This window comes from Salvelinus namaycush, unplaced genomic scaffold (genome assembly GCF_016432855.1).
Source record: "Salvelinus namaycush isolate Seneca unplaced genomic scaffold, SaNama_1.0 Scaffold734, whole genome shotgun sequence".
NCBI classification, from domain to species: domain Eukaryota; kingdom Metazoa; phylum Chordata; class Actinopteri; order Salmoniformes; family Salmonidae; genus Salvelinus; species Salvelinus namaycush.
In genome coordinates this window covers 71,474-96,227 of record NW_024061458.1, presented here as the reverse complement: position 1 = coordinate 96,227, position 24,754 = coordinate 71,474, and the positions used below count along the sequence as shown (strand labels likewise).

Genomic DNA, 24,754 nt, shown 5'->3' with positions numbered 1-24,754 from the left:
AATGAACGACGTGGATGGTGTGTTTACATGACGCACTAGCGGACTGACTTTCCACGGTGTTGATTTATTTTCCATAGAGCCCCGAGTTGATTATCCCTTTTTTAATGTTGGTATGAAATGGCCTATGACATTGACATGGGATGCCTTCTCACATTGATGATTCTTTCATCATAGATAAGAAAAGACAGTGGAATGTGTAAACTATCTTGAGTTTCTACGTAAAGGCGTCATCAGATTTACCCGAACGGAAGTGACAGCTGCAGTCTATTAGTTACGGAAACGTAAACGCGACACAGACGGGAACAGAGCAAAACGAGAGTTTCTATTGGACAAATTCAGGAAGGTCCATCCCAGTTTCGTATCCTGAACGTTTTGTCACATAATTGGAGTAATGAAAACGCCCCTGTATCGCCAACAGCAGACATACAGTAGGGGATTTTGACAGACCAGACTCGGCAGAGCAGACGTCTCTAAGGGTGAGTCACTGGATGTAGCCTGGTAGAACAGGGCCTTTACGGTTGTATCTTACCGTCTTCAGTTTACGTTAGGTACACGACACAAGGGTTCTCTTTCTGACCTCTGTCTTGTTGTAATGTTTACTAGCTACACGTTCAGGTGTCCGCTATGGATGACAACAGATGACGCCATTTACAGACAACACCATCTAACGAGCAACATTCGTTTTATTAAATGTGTCACCATCTCAGACAATAAAATGTTTAAAAAGCACCACATTTAAAAGGTCTAATTCCAGCAGCTCAGCAAGTTCTTCACGTAAATAAAATCGTTGCATAACGCAATATGGCCATACTACTGTTTTTTAAAAATAGGATTTGCGCCATATCCTCTGCCATTTTGAGCCTAGCCGTTTGAGTTACGTAGTTAACGTTAACTCACTGTAACTAGCTGCCATTTCAAAACATATACATGACCGTGTGCGTGTTGGGAACTTAAACCAACGGAGCTAACACTGTAAATAAATGATAAGTTGAACATTTTCGCTGTGCATGTGTCCTTGTTTAGGACTAATTCATTTCCTCCTATTCAAAATCAGGAAGTGTTATTTATTTCAGTTTTTATTTTTATTTTTTTACAAATCAATACAGAAAGTACATGGGGAACACAAGTGTGTATGTATGTATGTATGTATGTATGTGTGTATATATATATATACCAAGGACAGTGTGTATGTATGTGTGTATACTGTGAGGTATACAATACAAAGGACATTTGGGCTAGGTGGTAAAATATCACATTGCACAAGGACCTCATACACACATTTATAATTTTAACAGCTTTTCTGTTAGTGGAGTATTTAATTGTCTTAAAATATAGTTCCATTTCTTTTTGCAAGGTAATAAAAGGTGGTGTTTTGTTTGTAAATTTACATTTGTGAAATGAAATTGGGGCAAAAGAATAATGAAATCAAATACATAAAATTGTTTCAACTTATTTCTATCATAAGTAAAGAATCCAAGCGGCACATCTTTCCATAATATTGTAAAATCTTTATAAATGTATTATAAATCTACTGATGTCTTGCCAGAGATTCCTTACGTTAGTACAATGCAGAAAAAGATGCAGCACTGTTTCTGGGTGGTCTAGCGTCGTCCGGGTTAGGGAGGGTTTGGCCGGTAGGGATATCCTTGTCTCATCGCGCTCCAGCGACTCCTGTGGCGGGCCGGGCGCAGTGCACGCTAACCAGGTCGCCAGGTACACGGTGTTTCCTCCGACACATTGGTGCGGCTGGCTTCCGGGTTGGAGGCGCGCTGTGTTAAGAAGCAGTGTGGCTTGGTTGGGTTGTGTTTCGGAGGACGCATGGCTTTTGACCTTCGTCTCTCCCGAGCCCGTACGGGAGTTGTAGCGATGAGACAAGATAGTAATTACTAACAATTAATTGGATATTAATATTAAATATAATATTTATGAATAATTTTAAAAGAAACTTCCTTAATTTTGTTAACAAGTAGGTATGTGTGTAGCAGCATCCAAACTTTTCCCCAACAGATATTATCAATAAAACCGTTCCAATAAGGCATGACATAAGGTATAGAGACAACATCCTGCTGAAACAAGGCTCCTACAGCTGTTGCTGAATGGACCAAAAGAGAAACAGATCTTTCCTGCTGATGAGTCAACAGGGGTAATCAGTAGTTATGTTCTGAGGGTCAGGTCTTGACACGTTCCTGAATAATAAAGCAACACCTGAGGGAATGGCGTCTAAAACAATTGGAACATCTTTAGGTGTTACAGGGACTTTGTAAAATGATAAGACTTCCTTATAACTGAGTAAAAGACCCTCTGCATTTACCATTTGGCTCACCGATAGGATATTATTTAGGAACCAATATTCTAAAAACAAAGAGGTATTTTTATACAATATGTCACGATTATTCCATATATAATATCTGAGTGGAGAAAAATGATGCTTATAAATTAAGGACCATGATAAGAGAACCTGCCGATGGAAAACAGTTTCACTGGAGATTTGTCAATATTATTATTGACAAACAACATGAAGATGTAGAGAAGACATGATGAGGAATACAGTTCCACATAGAAGTGTGTCTGCTTAGGAATTGTTTTATCTAATTGATCTTGAAAGTATTATCTGAGGTAGTAAAGTACAGAAAATTCAGCCCACCATACTCATAAGTGTTCATTATAACGGTTTTCCTAATGTAATGGGTACGGTTTCTCCACAGAAAGTTGAAAAGCATCTGGTCTATCTCCTTATTTTACCGTCAAGATATAAAGATAGAGCGCCATATGTTAGTCTAGAGATGCCTTCAGCATTGGTTATTAGGACTCTACCCTTTATAGATAAGTCCCTCTGTAGCCATTGATTTAGCTTCTTCTGGGTTTTTTTTTAATATGAGGGTTAACATTTAGTAAGCCTCTAGACTTCTGATCCTTTGTAATGGTTCTGCCTAAATATGTAAGTTCTTCTTTCACTGGAATACCATAATGTGAGGGTGTCACACAATCTTTGACAGCCATGATTTCGATATGGCAATCTGACTAGCGTCTTTCAAAAAACGTGTAGTATTGCCAGCCAGCTGGCTTATAATCATTTCTTTACCGGCTATGGAAATGTCTTTTACAGGACTATTATTTATAGAATTTGTAAGAAGTTGGGGGATTAATACAAATGGATACGGTGAGATAAGACAACCTTGCCTAATTCCTCTCTTCAACTCAAATTTTGGTGAGGGGCCATGTTTAAGTTTGATAGAGCTGTTACCATTTGTATAGAGAGTTATAATAGCCTTACAGAAAAAAATCCTTAGTCGCAAATGGGTATTCTAAATGGACAATGACCCCAAGCATACTTCCAAAGTTGTGGCAAAATGGCTTAAGGACAACAAAGTCAAGGTTTTTTAATTTTTTATTTATTCTGACATTTCACATTCTTAAAATAAAGTGGTGATCCTAACTGACCTAAAATTGTATATGTTATCCAGTCCGAGTGTAGAATATTACCACCAAAGGTATGTTTCATTGTAATGACCCTAGCGGAGCGTTCAGAGCCATGGGAAAGCCAAATATTGTTGCCTCACTGTGACTTCCAGAAGTTGGCATCAGCAGAAATGGAGTGGGACTCTTAAAAAAAAATATATATATATATAATCTGTTCGAAGTTGTTTTGTAAATAATATAAGGCCTTGCGCTTCACATTGTTTCGTAACACCATCTTTCATTAAGAGAAACTATAGAATTAAACAAAACAACAAAGTTAATATCCAAAGTATTAGCTGTAGGATGAGTCAAAAATGTAGGAGCAGTGAACGTAAGCTATGAGGAACCGATATCTGCACCATTTAAGTGCATTTAACTTAAACTATAAATAGTTTTTATCCGGCTCTTGAAATTCAACTCAACAGACAATTATGTTTAAGATCAAACCAAGTCTGCAGTAAGAGAGAATATAAACTCTCTTTAGTGTAATAAGGAACTATTCTGATCAATACAAATTCAAACTAAATATATATATAAAGTGCATATGAAAGTGATCTTAGTTACTGTATGCATACAAAATACATTAAAAAAATTACATTAAAAAATAAATAAAATTTGTAAACAAAATAGGCTTTCTCCTGGTCTGGTCATATAAGAACAAACTAAGATGAATGAGGTACCTGAATAGTCTGAAGAATAGTCGCCCGAGGCTTGTTAGGTAGTCAGTACAACGACAATGAGAATACCATGGCTGAAACCATCAATCTGTTCCTTCTGGTGAGATTTTAGGGAGGAATATGGATTTCTGAACCGTTGATGAAGCCTCGTCCTCCGACGAAGTAAGCAGCCTTTCCCTCATTTCGTTCTTTCTCGATCGTTGGCCACAACTTGTTCCTTCTTTCTATGTCCTCCGGCCTGAGATGCTTGGCGAAACGCATACCATGGCTCTGAAGGAAGGCGTTCTTCCTAGCAGCTTTCCAGACAGCATCTCTGTAGAATCTGGCAGTGAAGAGGATGACGATACCACTTGGTCTTGAATCGTTTTGCTGTTTCTTCTTGCCGAGGCGATGCACAAAGTCGATGGTGTCACCAACTTTGTTCTTCTCTGCAGGCATAACTTCTTAGCAGATGCGGATAGCCTTGCGTCACACATCCTCATTCTCCACCTCGGACACTCTTTTCAACTTTAGCCACTCTCATTTTCACTTCCTTCATTTCACCACATGCAAACTCAAGTATTTTTTAAGCCTTCGATTACCGTGGTGTTTGCGCTTACCATTTTCTCAATGGCGTCAGACCTGAAGTTGATGAGTAAGGAGAGGGTAGCCACGATGTCAGTCCATATCGTTTTTTTTGGAGGGTGGAGGTTTGCATGGAGTAAGCGGTAAAGAGGGGAACTCGTAATCTCCAACAGCCCTCGAAAGTGTGAGATTATCCATAGGGCGAGCATAGTTATGGCAGCTATAAGCACGTTCATCTCTTGTTGATTAGCAATAGAACGGCTAGCTTCTTCCTTACTCTTTTTGTTACGTTCCGAAATAAATGATCTCATTCACAGGGAAGTTCTTAATAAAACCAATAATAGGATTGACTGGAAACTCATTTAGTGCGCTGCTCGGTAAAAAACGTATTTTCAAGCCACCATCTTGGCCTTCTCTCTTCCGCCACACCTGCTGCTGTTTGAGTTAATTATTACAAGGGAATCAACCAGTATGCCTAAACTTGGCTATAGTCTATTAAAGCGGCAATCTGTAGTTCAAACAATAACAAAGCAACATTCCCCAACTGATTTGGTAAACAGCTGAGGGATGGGGCTGTAGAAATGTAACCACTTTCAAATTCATGGACAGAGCTATGGATACAAGGACTAACCATTTTTCCATCCACAGTTTTTATGTAAGTAAAGTCATACCTTATATTTAAAAAATAAATCTAATTATGACAGCTGTTTTTATTTTTGTATTTCTTATTTCACAATTATTTAACCAGGTAGGCCAATTGAGAACAAGTTCTCATTTACAACTGTGACCTGGCCAAGATGAAGCAAAGCAGTGCGACACAAACAACAACAACACAGAGTTACACATGGAATAAACAAACGTACAGTCATTAACGCAATAGGTAATAAAATCTATATACAGTGTGTGCAAATGAGGTAAGATTAGGGAGGTAAGGCAATAAATAGGCCATAGTGGCGAAGTAATTACAATTTAGCAATTAAACACTGGCGTGATAGATGTGCAGAAGATGAATGTGCAAGTAGAGATACTGGGGTGCAAAGGAGCAAAAAATAAATAACAATATGGGGATGAGGTAGTTGGGTGTTGCCATTTACAGATGGGCTGTGTACAGGTGCAATGATCGGTAAGTTGCTCTGACAGCTGATGCTTAAAGTTAGTGAGGGAGATATAAGTCTCCAGCTTCTGTGATTTTTGCAATTCGTTCCAGTCATTGGTAGCAGACAACTGGAAGGAAAGGCGGCCAAATTAGGAATAGGCTTTGGGGGTGACCAGTGAAATATACCTGCTGGAGCACGTGCTACGGGTGGGTGCTGCTATGGTGACCAGTGAGCTGAGATAAGGCGGAGCTTTACCTAGCAGAGACTTATAGATGGCCTGGAGCCAGTGGGTTTGGCGACGAGTATGAAGCGAGGGCCAGCCAACGAGAGCATGCAGGTCGCAGTGGTGGGTAGTATATGGGGCTTTGATGACTAAACGGATGGCACTGATAGACTGCATCCAGTTTACTGAGTAGAGTGTTGGAGGCTATTTTGTAAATGACATCACTGAAGTCAAGGATCGGTAGGATGGTCAGTTTTACGAGGGTATGTTTGGCAGCATGAGTGAAGGATGCTTTGTTGCGAAATAGGAAGCCGATTCTAGATTTAATTTTGGATTGGAGATGCTTAATGTGAGTCTGGTAGGAGAGTTTACAGTCTAACCAGACACCTAGGTATTTGTAGTTGTCCACATATTCTAAGTCAGAACCGTCCAGAGTAGTGATGCTAGATGGGCAGGCAGGTGCGGGCAGCGATCGGTTGAAAAGCATGCATTTAGTTTTACTTGCATTTAAGAGCAGTTGTAGGCCACGGAAGGAGAGTTGTATGGCATTGGATCTCGTCAGCAGTTTTGTTCACACAGTGTCCAAAGAAGGGCCAGAAGTATACAGAATGGTATCGTCTGCATAGAGGTGGATCAGAGAATCACCAGCAGCAAGAGCGACATCATTGATATATACAGAGAAAAGAGTCGGCCCGAGAATTGAACCCTGTGGCACCCCCATAGAGACTGCCAGAGGTCCAGACAACAGGCCCTCCGATTTGACACACTGAACTCTGTCTGAGAAGTAGTTGGTGAACCAGGCGAGGCAGTCATTTGAGAAACCAAGGCTACTGAGTCTGCCGATAAGAATATGGTGATTGACAGAGTCGAAAGCCTTGGCCAGGTCGATGAAGACGGCTGCACAGTAATGTCTTTTATCGATGGCGGTTATGATATCGTTTAGTACCTTGAGCGTGGCTGAGCTGCACCCATGACCAGCTCGGAAACCAGATTGCACAGCGGAGAAGGTACGGTGGGATTCGAAATGGTCGGTGATCTGTTTGTTAACTTGGCTTTCGAAGACCTTAAAGGCAGGGTAGGATAAATCTAGGTCTGTAACAGTTTGGGTCTAGAGTGTCTCCCCCTTTGAAGAGGGGGATGAACGCGGAAGCTTTCTAATCTTTAGAGATCTCAGACGATACGAAAGAGGTTGAACAGGCCAGTAATAGGGGTTGCAACAATTTCGTCTGATCATTTTAGAAAGAGGTTCCAGATTGTCTAGCCCAGCTGATTTGTAGGGGTCCAGATTTTTCAGTAGGGGTCCAACTCTTTCAGAACATCCGCTATCTGGATTTTTGGTGAAGGAGAAATGGGGGAGGTTTGGGCAAGTTGCTGTGGGGGGTGCAGAGCTGTTGACCGGAATAGGGGTAGCCAGATGGAAAGCATGGCCAGCCATAGAAAAATCCTTATTGAAATTCTCAATTATCATGGATTTATCAGTGGTGACAGTGTTTCCTAGCCTCAGTGCAGTGGGCAGCTGGGAGGAGGTGCTCTTATTCTCCATGGACTTTACAGTGTCTCATAACTTTTTGGAGTTTGTGCTACAGGATGCAAATTTCTGCTTGAAAAAGCTAGCCTTAGCTCCCCTGACTGCCTGTGTATATGGGTTCCTAACTTCCTTGAAAAGTTGTATATCGCGGGGGCTATTCTATGCTAATGCAGTACGCCACAGGATGTTTTTGTGCTGGTCGAGGGCAGTCAGGTCTGGAGGGAACCAAGTGCTATACCTGTTCCTGGTTCTACATTTTTTGAATGGGGTATGCTTTTTTAAGATGGTGAGGAAAGCACTTTTAAAGAGCAATCGGGTATCCTCTACTGACGGAATGAGGTCAATATCCTTCCAGGATACCCGGGCCAGGTTGATTAGAAAGGCCTGCTCGCTGAAGTGTTTTATGGAGCGTTTGACAGTGTTGAGGGGTGGTTGTTTGACCGCAGACCCATTACGGACGCAGGCAATGAGGCAGTGATCTCTGAGATTCTGGTTGAAGACTGCAGTGGTGTATTTAGAGGGCAGGTTGGTCAGGATGATATCTATGAGGGTGCCCATGATTACAGATTTGGGGTTGTACCTGGTAGGTTCATTAATAATTTGTGTGAGATTGAGGGCATGTAGCTGAGATTGTAGGACGGCCGGGGTGTTAAGCATGTCCCAGTTTAGGTCACCTAACAGTACAAACTCTGAAGATAGATGGGGGGGCAATCAATTCACATCTGGTGTCCAAGGCACAGCTAGGGGCAGATGGTGGTCTATAACAAGCCGCAATGGTGAGAGACTTGTTTCTGGAAAAGTGGATTTTTAGAAGTAGTAGCTCAAATTATTTGGGCACAGACCTGATTAGTAAGGCAGGCTATCTCTTCAGTAGATTGCAACTCCGCCTCCTTTGGCAGTTCTATCTTGTCGGAAAATGTTATAGTTAGGGATGGAAATTTCAGGATTTTTGGTGGCTTTCCTAAACCAGGATTCAGACACGGCTAGGACATCCGGGTTGGCAGAGTGTGCTAAAGCAGTGAGTAAAACAATCTTAGGGAGGAGGCTTCTAATGTTAACATGCATGAAACCAAGGCTTTTACGGTTACAGAAATCAACAAATGGGAGCACCTGGGGAATGGGAGTGGAGCTAGGCACTGCAGGGCCTGGATTAACCTCTACATCACCAGAGGAACAGAGGAGGAGTAGGATAAGGTTACGGCTAAAGGCTATAAGAACTGGTCGTCTTGTGCGTTCGGAACAGAGTAAAAGGGACAGGTTTTTGGGCGTGGAAGAATAAGTTCAAGGCATAATGTACAGACGAGGGTATGGTAGGATGTGAATACAGTGGAGGTGAACCTAGGCATTGAGTGACGATGAGAGAGATGTTATCTGTAGAGACATCGTTTAGACCAGGTGAAGTCAATGCATGTGTTTGGAGGTGAAACAAAAGAGCTAGGTAAGGCATATTGAGCAGGGCTGGAGTCTCTACAGTGAAATATGACAATCACTAACAAAAACAGAAATGGACAAGACGTATTGACATTAGGGACAGGCATGCGTAGCCGAGTGATCATAGGGACCAGTGGGAGGCTAGGCGAGCTGGAGAGGGGGGACGTTGCGACAGAAGAAGTCTGTTGTAGCCCCCTAGGACGGTTACGTCGGTAGACCAGTCGTGGTGGAATCGGCGGGGCTCAGAGTCGGCAGTAAAAGGGGTCCAGGCCAATTGGCAAAATATGTATTGTAGCCCAAGGAGTGGCTGATAGACCTCTTAAGCTAGCCGGGGGCTGGGCCTAGCATGAGGCTAGTTCCAGGCTCACTGGTGCTTGCTTCGGGACAGAGACGTTAGCCAGGGGGTAGCCACTCGGATAGCAGCTAGCTAGCTCCAGGCTCACTGGTGCTTGCTTCGGGACAGAGACGTTAGCCAGGGGGTAGCCACTCGGATAGCAGCTAGCTAGCTGAGATGATCCGGTGTAAAGGTCCAGAGCTTGAGGTAGGAAACAGGAGATGTGGTAGAGAAAAAGCAGTCCGATTTGCTCTGGGCTGATATCGCGCTGTGCATTCTGGCAGGAATTGACCGGGCTGAGGCTGGCTGATGTCCGCGTTAACGGTGAAGACCGCTAGCAGTGGCTAACTGACTACTAGCTAGTAGCTAGTTTGCTGGGTAGCTTCTAATGGGGGTTCCGGGTCTAAAGTATAAAAATATCAGATCCGTACCACGTTGGGTGAGGCGGGTTGCAGGAGAGTATATTGAAATTGAGGTAAAAAAAAATATATACGAAGGAAAAAGGAAGGGGGGAAAAAATATATATACACGGGACAAGACGAAGTCGTCTGAACTGCTACTCCATCTTGGAAGTCAGCTGTGATGCAAACAGGAAGTTTCCGTACAATTGTAGAAATGTTCGCTCGACCTGGTGGGATGTTTTTGTGTTGGTAAAATGTATTATGTGAGGAATGGAGGTGGAAATGCCTTTTAATGCACAAATAGACGTGATGGTTACTATATCACTAACTCAATGTGGAGTTACGTGATGATATGCCGTGTGGTCCTCCCAGTATGACTCAGGAAATGACGCAGTTTATTAGGCAACATGGTGAAATAAATGAACTTCACAGGGTGGTGGATGTGCCTTATTCTGGTGACACGATGATCGCTGTTTGACTGTTCTTGATAAATATTGTTTTTTAATCCATAATAATGTCATCATGTAGACTGACCTACCCGCGCCGTGTCTGTGAGCTGTTGGCTAGAGCGCACGTGTCCAGACCAGAGTAGACACATTTGCTATTTAGTTTGTGACAACGCTATCAGGATTTAAGCAAAAGTACATGTGGTGTGCACTATGTAATCACGCCAAGCTTTTTAAAATATCTGCTTGAAGAACTGTCACCAACCCTAACCTAGTTTATGATATCCATGTTTTTGAAGCTGTACAGTATTTGTGTACATATAAAACAAGTTAATATTTTGGGTTCTGATGAAGTAGGATAGTTGAACTAAGCTCATGAGGCATCTATAAATGATGAATCAGTGAGTATTGTATCATTCATGTAAAAGTCTAGAAATGGACGTAGAAACTACAGATTGCCCTTTTTTAACGTGACTTTTCTCTCTCCTACAGGTGTCATCAGCGTCCGTGAAGAAGGAGAACCTGTTATCTCCCTCAGACGTCTTTATTTCCTTATAGCTGGTTAATCTCTTCTGTGATGGAGACCTAAAGTCCACCAGGAGGGATGTTCCAATCGGGGGGAGAGGGCTGACCCCCATACTCAGGGGGGTGGGTGTATGTGTGTGTGTGTGTGTGCGTTTTTGTTCAGATTCATCCTGTTTTACATTAACACCAAACCCCATATCTCAGCCCCATTACACACAGCCATGCGTTCAGAGTGGTGTCGGTTGGAGACGGAGAGACAGAGAGACCAGGGTAGAGAGACGGTGAGACCAGGGTAGAGAGACGGTGAGACCAGGGTAGAGAGACGGTGAGACCAGGGGACAGAGACGGTGAGACCAGGGGACAGAGACGGTGAGACCAGGGTACAGGGAAGAAACGGAGAGACCAGGGTACAGGGAAGAGACGGTGAGACCAGGGGACAGAGACGGTGAGACCAGGGTACAGGGAAGAAACGGAGAGACCAGGGTACAGGGAAGAGACGGTGAGACCAGGGGACAGAGACGGTGAGACCAGGGTACAGGGAAGAAACGGAGAGACCAGGGTACAGGGAAGAGACGGTGAGACCAGGGGACAGAGACGGTGAGACCAGGGTACAGGGAAGAAACGGAGAGACCAGGGTACAGGGAAGAGACGGTGAGACCAGGGGACAGAGACGGTGAGACCAGGGTACAGGGAAGAAACGGAGAGACCAGGGTACAGGGAAGAGACGGTGAGACCAGGGGACAGAGACGGTGAGACCAGGGTACAGGGAAGAAACGGAGAGACCAGGGTACAGGGAAGAGACGGTGAGACCAGGGGACAGAGACGGTGAGACCAGGGTACAGGGAAGAAACGGAGAGACCAGGGTACAGGGAAGAGACGGTGAGACCAGGGGACAGAGACGGTGAGACCAGGGTACAGGGAAGAAACGGAGAGACCAGGGTACAGGGAAGAGACGGTGAGACCAGGGGACAGAGACGGTGAGACCAGGGGACAGAGGTGTGTAAGGGAGACCAGGCGACGGGAGAGACAGAGAGACCAGGGTACAGGAAAGAGGTGAATCGTTGTGGAGTCATCAGAAGGGGACAGAGTGGTGTTTCCTACTCTGGTGGTATCAGACAGTGAATCGTTGTGGAGTCATCAGAAGGGGACAGAGTGGTGTTTCCTACTCTGGTGGTATCAGACAGTGAATCGTTGTGGAGTCATCAGAAGGGGACAGAGTGGTGTTTCCTACTCTGGTGGTATCAGACAGTGAATCGTTGTGGAGTCATCAGAAGGGGACAGAGTGGTGTTTCCTACTCTGGTGGTATCAGACAGTGAATCGTTGTGGAGTCATCAGAAGGGGACAGAGTGGTGTTTCCTACTCTGGTGGTATCAGACAGACGGCCCTTTGTAGCTCCGTTAGATGAGCATGGTGCTTGCTACGATAGTGGGTTCGATTCCCGGGTCCACCCTTATATAAAATGTATGCATGCGTAACTGTAAGTCTCTTCGGATAAAAGCGTTTGCTAAATGGCATTTGTTCTTCTATCACAGACAAACAGTAGCACCATCTAATCATGTGTCTCTGTAGCTTTCTATTCTCAGTAGAAAAGCCTTTCATTTACAGGCTGATGGGACACGTTAGGCAAATCACTTCTTTCAGCTCACTTGTTCCAGCTTGTGTGAGTGTGTGTGAGTGTGTGTGTGTTTATTCCCCCTGCCCTGGGTTACTCATCCCTCTCTCCCTGAGGAGAATGGTCCTTCCTTTTCTCTAATTCTACAAACTCTAAAACTCTAGAACTATATTAAGAATCTAGAACTTCATCTAAAAACTCGATCTAGAGGCCATATCTAGACTCTATAATCTGTATATCTAGACTCTAGATATATCTAGACTCTATAACCCATAGACTCTATAACCTGTATATCTAGACTATACAACCTGTATATCTAGACTCTAACCCGTATAGACTCTATAACCTGTATATCTATACTCTGTAACCCGTATAGACTCTAATCCGTATAGACTATAACCTGTATATCTAGACTCTCTAATCCGTATATCTAGACTCTTTAACCCGTATATCTAGACTCTCTAACCCGTATATATAGACTCTCTAATCCGTATATCTAGACTCTCTAACCCGTATATCTAGACTCTCTAATCCGTATATCTAGACTCTCTAATCCGTATATCTAGACTCTAACCCGTATATATAGACTCTCTAACCCGTGTATATATAGACTCTCTAACCCGTATATATATAGACTCTCTAACCCGTGTATATATAGACTCTCTAACCCGTATATATAGACTCTCTAACCCGTATATATAGACTCTCTAACCCGTATATTATAGACTCTCTAACCCGTATATATAGACTCTATAACCCGTATATCTAGACTCTATAACCTGTATATCTAGCCTGTCTAACCGGTCTGTAAATGGACACCCTGGTTCAGCTCCAGAACAGCCCGTTCCTCATGGGTCTCTGTCGGAACGGAGCTCCAGCAGACCTGCAATACGACAACTCCTCAGGTACACAGACCTTAATATACACCTGGTGCACACCTTACACACATACGATGTACATGTTATACACACGTTAGACACATCCTGCAGTATGGCAACTCCTCAGGTACATCTTAAGACAGGTTAAAGAAGGATGTTTAAGCCTTGAGACAGTTGAGACATGGATTGTGTATGGTGCCGTTCAGAGGGAGAATGGGCAAGACACAAGATTTAATTGTCTTTGAACGGGGTCTGGTAGTAGGTGCCAGGCTGCTGGGTTTTTCACACTCAACAGTTTTCCCGTGTGTACCAAGAATGGTTCCCTGTGGAACGCTTTCGACACCGTGTAGACTCCATGCCACAACAAATTGAGGCTGTTCTGAGGGGGAAAGGGGGGTGCAACTCAATATTATTAATGAATATTAGGAAGGTGTCCTTAATGTTTGGTATAGTCAGTGTATATACACACACACTTTACACCTGATACGCATTATATACATATATATATTTGAGATTCTTCAGAGTAGCCACCCTTTGCCTTGATGACAGCTTTGCACACTCTTGGCACTCTCAACCAGCTTCATGAGGTAGTCACCTGGAATGCATTTCAATTAACACGTGTGCCAAGTTAAAAGTACATTTGTGGAATGTCGTTCCTTCTTCAGCCAATGAGATGTGTTGTGACAAGGTAGGGGTGGTATACAGAAGATAGCCCTATTTGGTAAAATACCAAGTCCATATTATGGCAAGAACAGCTCAAATAAGCAAAGAAACGACAGTCCATCATTACTTTAAGACATGAAGATCAGTCAATACGCAAAATGTCAAGAACTTTGAAAGTTTCTTCAAGTGAAGTTCCAAAAACCGTCAAGCGCTATGATGAAACTGACTCTCATGAGGACCGCCACAGGAAAGGAAGACCCACAGTTACCTCTGCTGCAGAGGATAAGTTCACTGGCCTTCATGGTCGAAATGCTGCAAAGAAACCACGACTAAAGGACACCAATATGATGAAGAAACTTGACTGGTTCCAATCGCTGTGTCTTTTGTGAGACACAGAGTAGGTGAACGGATGATCTCCGCATGTGTGGTTCCCACTGTGAAGCATGGAGGAGGAGGTGTGGGGGTGCTTTGCTGGTGACACTATCTGTGATTTATTTTAGAATTCAAGGAACACTTAACCAGCATGGCTACCACAGCATTCTGCAGCAATACGCCATCCCATCTGGTTTGGGCTTAGTGGGACTATCATTTGTTTTTCAACAGGACAATGACCCAACACACCTCCAGGCTGTGTAAAGGTTATTTGACCAAGAAGGAGAGTGATGGAGTGCTGCATCAGATGACCTGCCTGCCACAATCACCCGACCTCAACCCAATTGAGGTGGTGTGGGATGAGTTGGACCGCAGAGTGAAGGAAAAGCAGCAAACAAGTGCTCAGCATATGTGGGAACTCCTTCAAGACTGTTGGAAAAACATTCCAGGTGAAGCTGGTTGAGAGAATGCCAAGAGTGAGCAAAGCTGTCATCAAGGCAAAGGGTGGCTATTTGAAGAAGGTCAAATATAAAATATATTTTGATTTGTTTAACACTTTTTTGGTTACTACATGATTCCGTATGTGTTATTTCATAGTTTTGATGTCTTCACTATTATTCTACAATGTAGAAAATAGTAAAAATAAAGAAAAACCCTTGAATGAGTAGGTGTGTCCAAACTTTTGACTGGTACAAACACTTTACACACACTACCTCAAAGTAGTGTACACATTAAAGCATTTTGCTCTCTAAGTATTGTTAGAAAGTGCAATAGAGATAATGTTGATTATTAATAACCATTGTAAAATTATGTTTATTTTCCCCTCAGAACTGTTCCGTATCTCCACCTTCGCCCGGTTTCCGTCATTGGGGGTAACGGAGCGCAGCCTGGCGAGGGCAGGGTGGTTCTATACTGGCGTTGGAGACAGGGTGCAGTGTTTCAGGTGGGTGATGGTTCTATACTGGTGTTGGAGACAGGGTGCAGTGTTTCAGGTGGGTGATGGTTCTATACTGGTGTTGGAGACAGGGTGCAGTGTTTCAGGTGGGTGGTGGTTCTATACTGGTGTTGGAGACAGGGTGCAGTGTTTCAGGTGGGTGGTGGTTCTATACTGGTGTTGGAGACAGGGTGCAGTGTTTCAGGTGGGTGGTGGTTCTATACTGGTGTTGGAGACAGGGTGCAGTGTTTCAGGTGGGTGGTGGTTCTATACTGGTGTTGGAGACAGGGTGCAGTGTTTCAGGTGGGTGGTGGTTCTATACTGGTGTTGGAGACGGGGTGCAGTGTTTCAGGTGGGTGGTGGTTCTATACTGGTGTTGGAGACGGGGTGCAGTGTTTCAGGTGGGTGATAGGGTGCAGTGTTTCAGGTGGGTGGTGGTTCTATACTGGTGTTGGAGACAGGGTGCAGTGTTTCAGGTGGGTGGTGGTTCTATACTGGTGTTGGAGACAGGGTGCAGTGTTTCAGGTGGGTGGTGGTTCTATACTGGTGTTGGAGACAGGGTGCAGTGTTTCAGGTGGGTGGTGGTTCTATACTGGTGTTGGAGACAGGGTGCAGTGTTTCAGGTGGGTGGTGGTTCTATACTGGTGTTGGAGACAGGGTGCAGTGTTTCAGGTGGGTGATGGTTCTATACTGGTGTTGGAGACAGGGTGCAGTGTTTCAGGTGGGTGGTGGTTCTATACTGGTGTTGGAGACAGGGTGCAGTGTTTCAGGTGGGTGGTGGTTCTATACTGGTGTTGGAGACAGGGTGCAGTGTTTCAGGTGGGTGGTGGTTCTATACTGGTGTTGGAGACAGGGTGCAGTGTTTCAGGTGGGTGGTGGTTCTATACTGGTGTTGGAGACAGGGTGCAGTGTTTCAGGTGGGTGATGGTTCTATACTGGTGTTGGAGACAGGGTGCAGTGTTTCAGGTGGGTGGTGGTTCTGTACTGGTGTTGGAGACAGGGTGCAGTGTTTCAGGTGGGTGGTGGTTCTGTACTGGTGTTGGAGACAGGGTGCAGTGTTTCAGGTGGGTGGTGGTTCTGTACTGGTGTTGGAGACAGGGTGCAGTGTTTCAGGTGGGTGGTGGTTCTGTACTGGTGTTGGAGACGGGGTGCAGTGTTTCAGGTGGGTGGTGGTTCTGTACTGGTGTTGGAGACGGGGTGCAGTGTTTCAGGTGGGTGGTGGTTCTGTACTGGTGTTTGAGACGGGGTGCAGTGTTTCAGGTGGGTGGTGGTTCTGTACTGGTGTTTGAGACGGGGTGCAGTGTTTCAGGTGGGTGATGGTTCTGTACTGGTGTTGGAGACGGGGTGCAGTGTTTCAGGTGGGTGATGGTTCTGTACTGGTGTTGGAGACGGGGTGCAGTGTTTCAGGTGAGTGATGGTTCTGTACTGGTGTTGGAGACGGGGTGCAGTGTTTCAGGTGGGTGGTGGTTCTATACTGGTGTTGGAGACGGGGTGCAGTGTTTCAGGTGGGTGGTGGTTCTATACTGGTGTTGGAGACGGGGTGCAGTGTTTCAGGTGGGTGGTGGTTCTATACTGGTGTTGGAGACGGGGTGCAGTGTTTCAGGTGGGTGATGGTTCTATACTGGTGTTGGAGACGGGGTGCAGTGTTTCAGGTGGGTGGTGGTTCTATACTGGTGTTGGAGACAGGGTGCAGTGTTTCAGGTGGGTGATGGTTCTATACTGGTGTTGGAGACAGGGTGCAGTGTTTCAGGTGGGTGATGGTTCTATACTGGTGTTGGAGACAGGGTGCAGTGTTTCAGGTGGGTGGTGGTTCTGTACTGGTGTTGGAGACAGGGTGCAGTGTTTCAGGTGGGTGATGGTTCTGTACTGGTGTTGGAGACAGGGTGCAGTGTTTCAGGTGGGTGATGGTTCTGTACTGGTGTTGGAGACAGGGTGCAGTGTTTCAGGTGGGTGGTGGTTCTATACTGGTGTTGGAGACAGGGTGCAGTGTTTCAGGTGGGTGGTGGTTCTATACTGGTGTTGGAGACAGGGTGCAGTGTTTCAGGTGGGTGGTGGTTCTATACTGGTGTTGGAGACGGGGTGCAGTGTTTCAGGTGGGTGATGGTTCTATACTGGTGTTGGAGACGGGGTGCAGTGTTTCAGGTGGGTGGTGGTTCTGTACTGGTGTTGGAGACGGGGTGCAGTGTTTCAGGTGGGTGATGGTTCTGTACTGGTGTTGGAGACAGGGTGCAGTGTTTCAGGTGGGTGATGGTTCTGTACTGGTGTTGGAGACAGGGTGCAGTGTTTCAGGTGGGTGGTGGTTCTATACTGGTGTTGGAGACAGGGTGCAGTGTTTCAGGTGGGTGGTGGTTCTATACTGGTGTTGGAGACAGGGTGCAGTGTTTCAGGTGGGTGGTGGTTCTATACTGGTGTTGGAGACGGGGTGCAGTGTTTCAGGTGGGTGATGGTTCTATACTGGTGTTGGAGACGGGGTGCAGTGTTTCAGGTGGGTGATGGTTCTATACTGGTGTTGGAGACGGGGTGCAGTGTTTCAGGTGGTTGGTGGTTCTATACTGGTGTTGGAGACGGGGTGCAGTGTTTCAGGTGGGTGGTGGTTCTATACTGGTGTTGGAGACAGGGTGCAGTGTTTCAGGTGGGTGGTGGTTCTATACTGGTGTTGGAGACAGGGTGCAGTGTTTCAGGTGGGTGGTGGTTCTATACTGGTGTTGGAGACAGGGTGCAGTGTTTCAGGTAGGTGGTGGTTCTATACTGGTGTTGGAGACGGTGCAGTGTTTCAGGTGGGTGATGGTTCTATACTGGTGTTGGAGACAGGGTGCAGTGTTTCAGGTGGGTGGTGGTTCTATACTGGTGTTGGAGACAGGGTGCAGTGTTTCAGGTGGGTGGTGGTTCTATACTGGTGTTGGAGACAGGGTGCAGTGTTTCAGGTGGGTGATGGTTCTATACTGGTGTTGGAGACAGGGTGCAGGAAGTTACAGAAAGCTAAACCAGCAACCACACAAACTGAAATTGGATACATAGTCAACGCAGGTTGAATTAAGAAAAACTTAGCTAAAAACTTAAAATTGTCTCATAGTGTATCCAAATGGATGTCAATTTTAAACAAACGGAAATGCAGCTACTTTGCTGTTAGTCTGGCTGCAAAGGTTGTGACTGTGTTAGCCATAGCTAGTTGGCTAGCTAGCAAGGGACAAGAACATTGCCAGCGAGCATGGACATGGAACATATATAACAACTGGGTCGCGTCCGTAAATGTAGACCTAACCCTAACGATTGGGTCCGTAAATGTAGACCTAACCCTAACGACTCGTAAATATAGACCTAACACTAACGACTGGGTCAGTAAATGTAGACATAACCCTAACGACTGGGTCAGTAAATGTAGACCTAACCCTAACGACTGGGGCCGTAAATATAGACCTAACCCTAACGACTGGGGCCGTAAATATAGACCTAACCCTAACGACTGGGGCCGTAAATATAGACCTAACCCTAACGACTGGGGCCGTAAATATAGACCTAACCCTAACGACTGGGGCCGTAAATATAGACCTAACCCTAACGACTGGGGCCGTAAATATAGACCTAACCCTAACGACTGGGGCCGTAAATATAGACCTAACCCTAACGACTGGGGCCGTAAATATAGACCTAACCCTAACGACTGGGGCCGTAAATATAGACCTAACCCTAACGACTGGGGCCGTAAATATAGACCTAACCCTAACGACTGGGGCCGTAAATATAGACCTAACCCTAACGACTGGGGCCGTAAATATAGACCTAACCCTAACGACTGGGGCCGTAAATATAGACCTAACCCTAACGACTGGGGCCGTAAATATAGACCTAACCCTAACGACTGGGGCCGTAAATATAGACCTAACCCTAACGACTGGGGCCGTAAATATAGACCTAACCCTAACGACTGGGTCCGTAAATATAGACCTAACCCTAACGACTGGGTCTGTAAATATAGACCTAACCCTAACGACTGGGTCTGTAAATATAGACCTAACCCTAACGACTGGGCCCGTAAATATAGACCTAACCTGTGGACTTAATGGATTTGTTTCTGCTCCAGGTGTAATGTGACGGCGGAGGGCTGGCAGACAGGGGACTGTCCAACAGAGAGACACAGACAGCTGTCCCCTTCCTGCTCGTTCATCCAGACTCTCCCCTCCACAGCCAACCTCCTCTCCTCCTCACACTCTGCCTTCTCTCCTCTACGCAGCGCCCCTGTCATACCGGTGAGATAGTAGTACTACTTCACTTATTCTACCACAGTTGGGATGGTGATGATGATGATGATGATGGTGGTTGTGGTGAGAGTGATATTTCTTTGTATGATTTTTACAGATTTGTTTCATGTACAAGAAAATACACTGCGATAGGAGAATAATTAATGACAGAAAGACATAAAACATACAAATTCATGAACAAACAAAAACTAAAATGGACATCTCAAGGACTTTGACCCTTAACACAGTCTGGACCTTCCCCCAGTTACTTCATAGGATCAGTACTACAGTCCCAGTTACTTCATAGGATCAGTACTACAGTCCCGGAAACACATACTGTTACACAGCCCTTTAATCATCATGGTGATGATGATATTGATAATGTTGATGGAATTGATGATCATTGGGATTTGTATTTATTAAAGGAGAAGTTTTGCCTTGGCAGCAGCTAAGAGGGAACCTTAAAGGAGAAGTTTTGCCTTGGCAGCAGCTAAGAGGGAACCTTAAAGGAGAAGTTTTCTATTTTACAACCCAATTTTTATGGAATGTTATAGAAGGGTCCAATTTTTGTGATTCCACATGTTTTTGAGAAACTTACCCCAAACAGCAAATGACTTCCGTATCCTTGTTGTGTGGTATGGGGGCCCCTGAACAACATTCAGAGGCTCCCAAAACACCCAATAATGTCCTTTTAGAAACGGAAAGCTGTCAGTATAGTGAAGCAGGTCTTTAGATGTTGCCAAAGTCCCCTCAGAGACACCACTCCTTAGCCGGCCCACAGAATGGAATGGTCTACCGTATCAAAAGCTTTGGCCAAGTCATTAAAAATATCAGCACAATATTGCTTAGAATCAAGGGCAATGGGGACATAATTTAGGACCTTGAAGGTTGCAGTGACACATCCATAACCTGAGTGGAAACCAGATTACATACCAGAGAGAATACTATACACATCAAGAAAGCCAGTCAGTTGATTATTGACATGTTTTCCCCACACTTTTGATAAACAGGTCAAAATAGGCCTGTATCAGTTAGGATCAGCTTGATCTCCCCTTTTAAATAACGGGCGAACCGTGGCTGCCTTCCAAGCAATGGGAACCTCCCCAGAGAGGAGAGACGGGTTAAAAAGGTTGGAGATAAGCTTGGCGATGATAGGGGCAGCAACCTTAAAGAAGAAAGGGTCTAAACCATCTGACCTAGATGTTTTTTTGGGGGTCAAGTTTCAGGAGCTCCTTTAGCATCTCGGACTCAGTGACCGCCTGCAGGGAGCAACTTTGTTGCGGGGCAGGGGAACAAGTTGGGAGAAGCATCGAGGATAGTCACATTAGAAGGGGTGGGAGATGAGGAAATGTTGGACGGGCAAGGAGGCATGGCTGAGTCAAATAGGAATCCTGACTTAATGAAGTGGTGATTAAAGAGCTCAGTCATGTGCTTCTTGTCAGTAACAACCACATAATCAACATTAAGGGACATGGGCAGCTGTGAGGAGGAGGGTTTATTCTCCAGGTCTTTAACTGTTTTCCAGAAATTCTTGGGGTTAGACCCACAGAGAGAGAACTGCTCCTTAAAGTAACTAACTTTGGTCTTCCGGATAGCCTGAGAGCACTTATTCCTCATTTGCCTGAACGAGAGCCAGTCAGCCTGAGTATGCGTGAGCCGAGCCTTTCGCCAAATGAGGTGGAGTAACTCTGCCAGATCACGGTCGAACCAGGGGCTGAACCGGTTTTTAATTCTCATTTTCTTCATGGGGGCGTGTTTGTTCACAAAACCACTGAAAATATCAAAAAAGAAGGTCCAAGCGTCTTCGACAGAGGGGATCAAGCTGATTCTATACCATTTTACAGAGGCCAGTTCATGAAGGAAGGCTTGCTCATTAAAGTGTTTTACCAAGCGTCTATGACAAATCAGGACAGGTTGTTTCACTGAGCAGCCATCACGAACACAGGCTGGAAAACAGTGATCACTCAGGTCATTACAGAAAACACCAGACTGACCTATCAGGATTATTGTGAGGATAACATCGAGGAGTAGCCTTTTCTGAGTGTTTTGGAGTCATACCTTGTGGGATTGGTAATAATCTGAGAAAGATGTAGGGATCTTTCCCTAAATTGGGACACAAGTTTGTCCAGCACCAGATTATGATTGATGATGATGGTGATGATGATGATGATGATGGTAGTAATTAGCCACGTTCCAGAGCTTCGACATTGCTGACACCTGACAACGCCTGGATAGGGATTTTAAGTATCTAACCACATATGTTATAACAATCTGTCAGTCGACGACACAGGCGATGACATTGGTTCCTGCGTCGCCTCGCAGTGATGGTGTTGGTGAAGGTTGTGATGATGTTGAAGGTTGTGATGATGTTGAAGGTTGTGATGTTGAAGGTTGTGATGATGTTGAAGGTTGTGATGATGTTGTTGAAGGTTGTGATGGTGTTGAAGGTTGTGATGGTGGTGATGGTGTTGATGGTTGTGATGATGTTGAAGGTTGTGATGATGTTGAAGGTTGTGATGATGTTGAAGGTTGTGATGATGTTGAAGGTTGTGATGATGTTGAAGGTTGTGATGGTGTTGGTGAAGGTTGTGATGGTGTTGGTGAAGGTTGTGATGGTGTTGGTGAAGGTGAAGGTTGTGATGGTGTTGAAGGTTGTGATGGTGTTGAAGGTTGTGATGGTGTTGAAGGTTGTGATGGTGTTGAAGGTTGTGATGGTTGTGATGGTGTTGGTGAAGGTTGTGATGGTGTTGGTGAAGGTTGTGATGGTGTTGGTGAAGGTTGTGATGGTGTTGAAGGTTGTGATGGTGTTGAAGGTTGTGATGGTGTTGAAGGTTGTGATGGTGATGTTGAAGGTTGTGATGGTGTTGGTGAAGGTTGTGATGGTGATGTTGAAGGTTGTGATGGTGTTGGTGAAGGTTGTGATGGTGAAGGTTGTGATGGTGTTGGTGAAGGTTGTGATGGTGTTGATGGTTGTGATGGTGTTGATGGTTGTGATGGTGTTGAAGGTTGTGATGGTGTTGATGGTTGTGATGGTGTTGTTGATGGTTGTGATGGTGTTGAAGGTTGTGATGGTGCTTGTGGTGATGTCTGAATTTTTAATAACGTGTGTTCTCTCCCCCAGGTGTCAGGCCCTGGCCCAGCCCCCCTCCCTGTCTCCGCCCCTAATCCTGCCCCCAACCCGGTGCCGGGGGAGGAGCCTGTTGGATATTTGAATATGGGGTTCTCTGCCCCGCCCCCCTCCAGCCCGCTGAGCTCCAGAGGAGTAGAGGACATGTAAGGACAGACGAGAGGCTCTTATTGGCTGGATGTTTCTACGTTATTATTGGCTGTTAACCCTGACATTTGTGCTGGAACATGTCTGTAGGTCCCACCAGAGACCCCCAACCTGTCACAACCCCAGTATGAGGAGAGAGCAGGACCGTCTGGACTCCTTCCACTCCTGGACCCTGTCCATCATCACCCCCTCTGAGCTGGCTAAGGCTGGCTTCTATTACCTGGGACAGGGAGACCGCGTGGCCTGCTTCACCTGTGGAGGACAGGTACTATACTACTACTATACTATACTACTACTCTATAGTACACACTAGCCTTTGAGCAAGCTAAGGCTGGCTTCTATTACCTGGGACAGGGAGACCGCGTGGCCTGCTTCACCTGTGGAGGACAGGTACTATACTACTACTATACTATACTACTACTCTATAGTACACACTAGCCTTTGAGCAAGCTAAGGCTGGCTTCTATTACCTGGGACAGGGAGACCGCGTGGCCTGCTTCACCTGTGGAGGACAGGTACTATACTACTACTATACTATACTACTACTCTATAGTACACACTAGCCTTTGAGCAAGCTAAGGCTGGCTTCTATTACCTGGGACAGGGAGACCGCGTGGCCTGCTTCACCTGTGGAGGACAGGTACTATACTACTACTATACTATACTACTGGGACAGGGAGACCTAACCCTACCCCTGTGGAGGACAGGTACTATACTACTGGGGCAGGGAGACCTAACCCTAACCCTGTGGAGGACAGGTACTATACTACTACTCTATAGTAACCCTAACCCTGTGGAGGACAGGTACTATACTACTACTATACTATACTACTGGGACAGGGAGACCTAACCCTAACCCTGTGGAGGACAGGTACTATACTACTCTATACTATACTACTAACCCTAACCCTAACCCTGTGGAGGACAGGTACTATACTACTACTATACTATACTACTGGGACAGGGAGACCTAACCCTAACCCTGTGGAGGACCCTACCCCTGTGGAGGACAGGTACTATACTACTGGGACAGGGAGACCTAACCCTAACCCTGTGGAGGACAGGTACTATACTACTGGGACAGGGAGACCTAACCCTAACCCTGTGGAGGACCCTAACCCTGTGGAGGACAGGTACTATACTACTACTATACTATACTACTGGGACAGGGAGACCTAACCCTAACCCTGTGGAGGACAGGTACTATACTACTACTATACTATACCTAACCCTGACCCTGTGGAGGACAGGTACTATAGCCTAACCCTGACCCTAACCCTGTGGAGGACAGGTACTATACTACTACTCTATACTAACCCTAACCCTGTGGAGGACAGGTACTATACTACTACTATACTATACCTAACCCTAACCCTGTGGAGGACAGGTACTATAGCCTAACCCTGACCCTGTGGAGGACAGGTACTATACTACTAACCCTAACCCTAACCCTGTGGAGGACAGGTACTATACTACTAACCCTAACCCTGTGGAGGAGAGGTACTATAGCCTAACCCTAACCCTAACCCTGTGGAGGACAGGTACTATACTACTGGGACAGGGAGACCTAACCCTAACCCTGTGGAGGACAGGTACTATAGCCTAACCCTAACCCTAACCCTGTGGAGGACAGGTACTATACTACTGGGACAGGGAGACCTAACCCTAACCCTGTGGAGGACCCTAACCCTGTGGAGGACAGGTACTATACTACTACTATACTATACTACTGGGACAGGGAGACCTAACCCTAACCCTGTGGAGGACAGGTACTATACTACTACTATACTATACTACTGGGACAGGGAGACCTAACCCTAACCCTGTGGAGGACAGGTACTATACTACTACTATACTATACTACTGGGACAGGGAGACCTAACCCTAACCCTGTGGAGGACAGGTACTATACTACTCTATACTATACTACTGGGACAGGGAGACCTAACCCTAACCCTGTGGAGGACAGGTACTATACTACTACTATACTATACTACTGGGACAGGGAGACCTAACCCTAACCCTGTGGAGGACAGGTACTATACTACTACTATACTATACTACTGGGACAGGGAGACCTAACCCTAACCCTGTGGA

General features: G+C 45.4%; 1 protein-coding gene across 2 annotated transcripts; it reads left to right on the top strand.

Annotated features, from left to right (window-relative positions):
* Positions 1–349: 349 nt before the first annotated feature.
* On the top strand, positions 350–22,985 carry LOC120042630 (baculoviral IAP repeat-containing protein 3-like). 2 transcript variants are annotated; one of them, XM_038987454.1, is made up of 6 exons: positions 350–476; positions 10,653–13,203; positions 15,040–15,154; positions 19,227–19,392; positions 22,505–22,656; positions 22,748–22,985. In XM_038987454.1, the coding sequence occupies exons 2-6, from the start codon at positions 13,110–13,112 to the stop codon at positions 22,968–22,970; spliced, it is 750 nt and encodes a 249-aa protein (XP_038843382.1). In that variant the 5' UTR covers positions 350–476; positions 10,653–13,109; the 3' UTR covers positions 22,971–22,985. The 2 variants fall into 2 exon arrangements, with proteins under 2 accessions (XP_038843382.1, XP_038843383.1); XM_038987455.1 differs by lacking the exons at positions 350–476; positions 10,653–13,203; positions 15,040–15,154 and adding an exon at positions 17,915–18,069.
* Positions 22,986–24,754: the final 1,769 nt, after the last annotated feature.